At 39.4% G+C, this 6,655-nt stretch overlaps 1 protein-coding gene across 1 annotated transcript; it reads left to right on the top strand.

Moving 5' to 3' along the window:
• Positions 1–582: 582 nt before the first annotated feature.
• KMT5C (lysine methyltransferase 5C) lies at positions 583–6,344 on the top strand (the record flags this gene model as incomplete). The annotated part of the gene is made up of 6 exons (XM_029283018.1): positions 583–701; positions 888–1,051; positions 3,305–3,324; positions 3,906–4,042; positions 5,635–5,752; positions 6,062–6,344. Coding segments are annotated over 6 exons (816 nt in total), but the record flags the coding sequence as incomplete, so codon positions are not given.
• Between the last annotated feature and the right edge of the window lie 311 nt (positions 6,345–6,655).

Raw genomic sequence — 6,655 nt, 5'->3', positions numbered from 1 at the left:
AATCATGGGGCATATTCTAAGAATGTATGGAAGTTAGAAAAAAGTACTTAACCTAACCTAGTCTATGCCTTCCTTTTCTCTAGACCAAATTAAATGTATTAGTGCTCTGGCCACATACAGCCTACATGAACTTTGTAATTAAGTGACATAAAATTATTAGGCTTTAATCTTTTTTTTTTTTTTTTACTTGACTGTTACTTGTAACACAAGCTGGCAGTGAAGGTCCACAAAGGCTGGCTGTGGATGAAAGAACCAAGAAGTATCATTTTCTTCTTTTTTATCTTTTTTGGCTTTGATGTTTTTAAGCATCTTCAACTTATGTGAATGTGAGCTTAATAGAAAGAAAATTGTTTACAACTATAGTGAGATACATTTTATACGGGAAGAGAGTAAACATATTCATAGAAGTGATATGAGCATTGTCTCTGACTTAGTTCTCTCTCTCCACTGATTCTTTCAATTAACTCCCTTGCAGTGATTTTATTTTATTTATTTATATCGCACCTTTATTATTTTTTTATAAACAACTCAAGGCAGCAAACGTATCTAATACTCCTTCCTCTCTTCCCTCTCCCTCCATACCCACCCCAGATTTTTCGGTATCTTCGCATTTTCCTTCCTGAGAGCGGTTTTGCCATCAGACGCTGTAGTCGATATTCCTTAGAAATAAATGGAGCCCAGGTAGTGTCTACAAAGTCATGGTAAGTTCATAGTACTACTGCTTCCCCATGTGGCAAAATTGTTAACTTGCACGCTGGATTATACCAACCAGCATACAAAGAAATGGATAATAAAGTAACCATGCATTTGCTCTTGCATGTTTTACTTAAGATTACAGCAGCATAATCCTCTGGATAGGTAAGGTTATTTTTTTCCTCTCCCATAAGGAGAAAGAATGATAAACTGGAGCTTTTAGAGGGCTACATTGCAGAACTGACAGAACCCGACGAGAGCCTCCTCCGAGCAGGTGAAAATGACTTCAGCATCATGTACTCCACCCGGAAACAGTGTGCCCAGCTTTGGCTAGGGCCTGCAGCCTTCATTAATCATGGTAGGTGGAAGCGTTCAGGTGCAAGTTAGAGAGGCAGTTGCCTCAAACTGTTTAAATTGTTATGAAAATGATAATGGTAAGTTTTATATAACCGGTCTTATAATTTAGACTAACTGATGAGGAGAAATAAGATAGCTATCTATCCCAGATCAGAGATATTCTAGTCAGTAGTCTAGATATTCTAGTCAGTTATTTGGGAAATTGAACTTTCTATAGGTACCAATAGGGATATATCAGAACCAAACAGTAGTGATGACTGGTATGTAGCAAATATGCAGTTGTCATTAATGGGGCGGTACAGCAATCAGGATTCAGTTGAGAATATATTATTCAGAGCTCACATGGGAGTGCTCATTAGACTTGTTGACGTTTCTTTAAATCCAGTGTAGCTTTTCTTGGGCTGCTGTGTGAAACGAGGGAAAGGCACAACTTCTTTACAGAATTGCCACTGGAGCAGTGTGAATGTCCCCAGATCTCCAAATCACATTTTCCCCTTCAAATCTGAACTGCTGCATGATCCTAATTACAGTATTAAGAATTAATCATCTCATTTCAGTTAGCTTTGTAGGTGCTTCTGACACAAAGACAGACAACACTCTACACTTAATAACTTAATTGGGTTCCAAAACTTGCAGTGTTTTTCATTAACAAAAATATTTTAAAAATATTTTTATCTTGATGTCTATATACTGTTTCAGTTTTCTCTTAGGAAAATGAATATATTTTCCTAGTTAATATGATTGACTAGGTAATAATGATAAAGCATATTTTATTATAACAGTCATTGTCTTTGGATAACCTATAAATGAATTGTTCCTACTAACATGGTTTCTCTTGAGATATGTTTATATTTTAGTAAAAGGAAAAGAAAAAAAGGCATTGTGGTTGCAATGAGTTGTTTCTTTGGTAGAATTGCTGAAATTTAAAGGCATTGAGGCTTAAAGGAGGACAATTTGTTCCAAAGAAATACAAATGTCTCTACTTATCTGCCCAGTTAATGACTGGACAGAAGCAGTTTCTTTGTAGTCAGTCAGTGGCCTAGTCACGTCACTCTGTATGTGCACCTGTGCAAGTTATCTCATCGGTTATTTTCTAAATTCCCAAGAATTGTTATTATTTTAGTAACTGGGAGAAATGTGGATGCTAACTATCAATATAGATGGCCTGTAGATTAAAGTTGCTTGGTGCTGTTTCTTGTGTCAGCTTTCATAGTGAGCGACATTTAATAATAATAATAATAATGATAAAGTTGGAAGGGACCTCGGAGGTCATCTAGTCCAACCTCCTGCTCAGGCAGGAAACCCTATACCATTTCGGACAAATGGCTATAAAAATTGAGAATTTGATAGAATTTTGATTTGTGAAAGGGTTGATGAAAAATTAGTTTGCAGTGTCTTAAGAAACTTCTTATCCTAAATGCATTTGAAAATCTAGTCAGGATGTTATGTTTTATGTTGAATAGAGGACTATTTACTTTTTTTTGAAGCTGGGACTAAATTCTCTGAAAATTTAATCTTAAACTTATGTCTCATTTATTTAAAGATTAGGCATAAAAAGGCATTAAGAATAATAAGCTGTTTTAAATTTATTATTTATTTATTTTTCACATTTCTAAATAGCCAAAATGGGAGATGTTTGTTTACCACCTATTTGTGAGGCAATAGTCCGTTAAGAAAACTTCCTTAGTTAATTGCTTGAAATGCTGCAAGAGTAAGGTTTTGAAATGGACCAAGGGATTATCTGATAGACTTAGGATTCAGAATTTAACTGCAAAAGGCAATAGTGAATTGAACTTTCTTAGAAGCTTCTCCTTATTCAGCCATAGAACTCATAGAAAAACTTACTTCCTTTCAGTATTTTAAAATTTTCATTAAAGGTATAACACATAAGGCACAATTGTTTTGTACTTTATTGAGTGAGAGAGGTTTGATATGCTAATGTACTTGTACAAATGTCAAATATGCCGCCTTGAGTTCATAACGTGGAAAACAGTGAGGATTTCAGCCAAATACAATACTTTTCTTCGGCTGGATTTCCATAATTTGCATTGCACCTACTCAATTGATTCAGATTTGTAAATGCTTCTAGATAAAGCAAAATGTCCTGTTGAAAAATTGAGCAAGTTTTCTCTGCTGCAGCTTCTGCTAAGAAGGAATACTTGTAATTCATGTTTAGCTCTTTTTTAAAATCTCCCTTTTTCTTCTTATTGTTCCCCTCCAAAATGTAATTCCTGCTCACTGTGCAACTAATCAGACTGCAGACCAAACTGTAAGGTAAGCTGTGTTGCCTTATTGTTGGGGCACGGGATGCTGTTCGTTAGGATACGAGACTCTGAACTTGGGATGAGGCCTAAATGTATTACTGACTAGAGTGAATAGGAATGAGAGGGAATATATTTCGGGAGAAGTTGAAATAGACCAGGAGCACAATATACTGTAGTAGTGTCTGGAAAACACTTAGGAGGAGTTGTGATTGCCTGAGGTAGAAAAGTATCTCTTTGTAATCCTAGGAACTTTACCTCATTAATCTTCTCATTTTTCACTGGAGGTACAAGACTTTTTTCCCGTCTTGGAAACTGGAAATATGATACAGTTTTCTATTGTTTAGGATCAGAAGAAATCAAATTCTCTTTGATATCCTGTTTTGCAAAATTGTTCCACACAAAGGCGTAAGAAGTCTGAACAAGTAGCTTTGAGAAAGAGTTGATGTGAAATGTGGGCTTTCTGAAGGGGAAGAGGAGACTGTTTCATTCTCTCTCTCCCCTGGGAGTTTCTTGGATCTGCTTCTTCTCTTTCTTTCCCGGCTATCCTTTCTTTCCTGCTTTTGCTACCCTAACCCATTGTTTGTGCTGCAGTTTGTCCCAATGGATGGGAACACGGCTTGTGTCAAGGTGCTGCGGGACATTGAGCCAGATGATGAGATCACATGCTTCTATGGTGACGGCTTCTTTGGGGAGAACAATGAATTATGCGAATGCCACACTTGTGAAAGGTGAAAATGGAGGGGAGCGCAATCTCAAATGTTGGGAGCTGGTTGGGAGTTGGGTTTCTGAGAAACAGTTGCAGGAGTGATAATCTCCATTAACTCTTGTCCCCATCTTCAAGTGTTTTCGGCAATCATTCCTGGCAAGAAGTGCAGACTGCTTAATGCCCAGGTGTTAACAAGCCTTAGTTCTCAAGGGATGGTTGCTAGCGAGCCAAGGAGTTTGAAAGGGGAGGGGCAGTATTTTTCTTCTATTATCACAAGAGCCCTGGAAAGATCAATGATAACATCTAAAAGCCAGAAAGAGGGAAGTTATAACTGTTCTGACACAGAGTTCAACAGTGGAAAATCTCTTCATCCTTAGTGTTAAGTTTATCGTGTCTTAATTTTGCATGCATTTGGTAAGTGCCCTGGAGTTTGTTTTCTCCAAGAGTAGAAAAGGATGTATAAATATTTTGAGTAAACAGTAATCTTTTTGATTAATGCTGGGCTGCTCCTGATACTGCCTCTCATTCTCAATTTTTTTCTTAGGAAGGGGGAAGGAGCTTTTCGCCTCCTGAATCAGACACCATTGGTAGCTACCTCAGTCAATGAGAAATACCTACTGAGAGAGACAGATGGCCGTCTGCAGAGGTGGAAAAAGCAGTCTTGCAAACATGCTCAACGTAATGTGAAAGCGGGACATAAAGCCCGGCGCAGGAAATCACAATTACATGGTGAGATATGCAAAAATACTTAACTGGGATGGATTTTGTGCATCATAGTGCTGTGCAGGGCAATAAGGTTTGCATTTCCCCTGTAACATCATAATGTCCATTAGAATGAGGACTCTGTTACAGCCCTGTCAGCCCCAGGGTTCCACAACAGTAGTTATCTCTAACTTCTTTTGTGGTAGCAAAAATAAAGTAGTAATTTCTTCTTTATTAAAATGGATACTCAAAAACTATTCTAGCTACAGTATTAGATTAAAGCCTGGCAGAACTAATTGGGTAACCTAATATTATAGTTCCTGCATTGGGAAATGTAAGCAATGTTCAGATATTTGGCTCCCAAGCGGGAAAGATATACTACTCTGTTCCTGCCTCCTTAATGTTTTCTGGGATCTTGAGCGTATTGTGTGATTTCAGGAAAATGCGCAGCTTCTCTGTGGGACTGCTGACAAGTACAGTGAGGTTACCTACTGGTATGCCAGACCTGTTTTAAGAGTCAAATATTTACATGTTCAAAGAAAGAGTTTATAGGATTATAGAATGTCAGGGTTGGGTGCTGAAGCAGTCATATGCTCAATTCATCTTCTTAAAGCCCTTGGAAAATCCAGGGAGAAATGGAAATTGCCTATTGTGTAGTGAAGATACGGCAGCTGTATTAAATAAGATGAAACTGGGAAGAGGAGGGACATTCTCATAATTGATTATCTCTTTTCCTTTTCTAGGTGCTGCACACAGATATACCACTCGCTGGTATCTTAAGATGATGAAGCCTTTACACATCCCGCTGCACAACTGCTTGGCCTGCAGAGCACGTGGATGCAAGCTCCGTAAGCAGCCTCTGGTGTGTCTGCTTCCTTGTCCTCCCCCTCTGTTGCCTGTATTGCACCTCAGGCAGTCTTTGATAAACAAGAATTGCCACCCCGAGATCCAGCAAGACTGCTCTCTTACAAAAGTGCACAATGGCCCTGAAAGCCCTGAAAGCCCGGGCGCGGCCAATCAGGGCAGCCTGGTAGTGAATCTCGGGAAGAGAATTCCCTTGGACTGGGCAAGGTTTCATAGGGAAGTAGCGTGTGACATTAACGAAGAAAACCTTTCTAACACTAACGAGGAGTTTAGCCAGGGGACCGAGGAATATGATTCAAAGGATATGGAGGAAAGTCATGCTGATGTTAAAGAAACCCATGAATCAGGATCTGGGGTTCTCCATTCAGGAAAGCAAGTCCTGTTTGATTCTTCAGGTTCTCTTTCATCCGGTCAGTTTTTGTGCAGAACAAGAAGCATGGCTCAGTGCCAAGCTCACGTTTTGCCCCAATCTCAGTTGTCATTACCAATGGTAGACCCCAAGCTTTCCCAGTATGCTCACGTCCGCCTGGAAGGCCCACTTTTTGGAGGCAGGCAGTGCTGGCAACAGCTCCCTTCAGACAAGATGGAGAAGGAACAAGCCGAGGAACAGCATCTTCCTAAGCGGATGGTTTCCTTTCCCCCTTTTGTGCCACCCAAACGGCTTCGACTGGTAGTGAGCCATGGTTCCATCAACCTTGAGGTAGCTGCAAGCTCCTGCGAGGAGATGTCCTGATCTGGCTGATCTCCTGTGACTGAAAACGAGACTTTAGCTTCTTACTGAATTTACCCATGAAAACCATCTACCAGAATTTGCCTGAAATTATCCATCTTTTTGTTGTGCCCTTCTCCCCATCACCTTGTATAGGTTGATAACATCTCTTCTGAAGTAATGTCCCCAGTGGGCACAAGGCTGCCTGTGCTAAAAACAAAGCCTTGTGTTCCACTCCTACTTTTTTCCATTGAAATTGATATTTCAGTTATCCTTCCAGAGTACTTCCTTTATCACATCCTCACGATTCCTTTAAAAGAATTGTTCTCCACTACTTTGCCAAACTTTACTGTATAGTCT

The sequence above is a fragment of the Protobothrops mucrosquamatus genome, unplaced genomic scaffold (assembly GCF_001527695.2).
Source record: "Protobothrops mucrosquamatus isolate PMUCROS unplaced genomic scaffold, P.Mucros_1.0 scaffold8, whole genome shotgun sequence".
In the NCBI taxonomy this organism is placed as follows: domain Eukaryota; kingdom Metazoa; phylum Chordata; class Lepidosauria; order Squamata; family Viperidae; genus Protobothrops; species Protobothrops mucrosquamatus.
The sequence above is the reverse complement of the archived record's forward strand: the minus strand, read 5'-3'. Positions and strand labels throughout refer to the sequence as shown.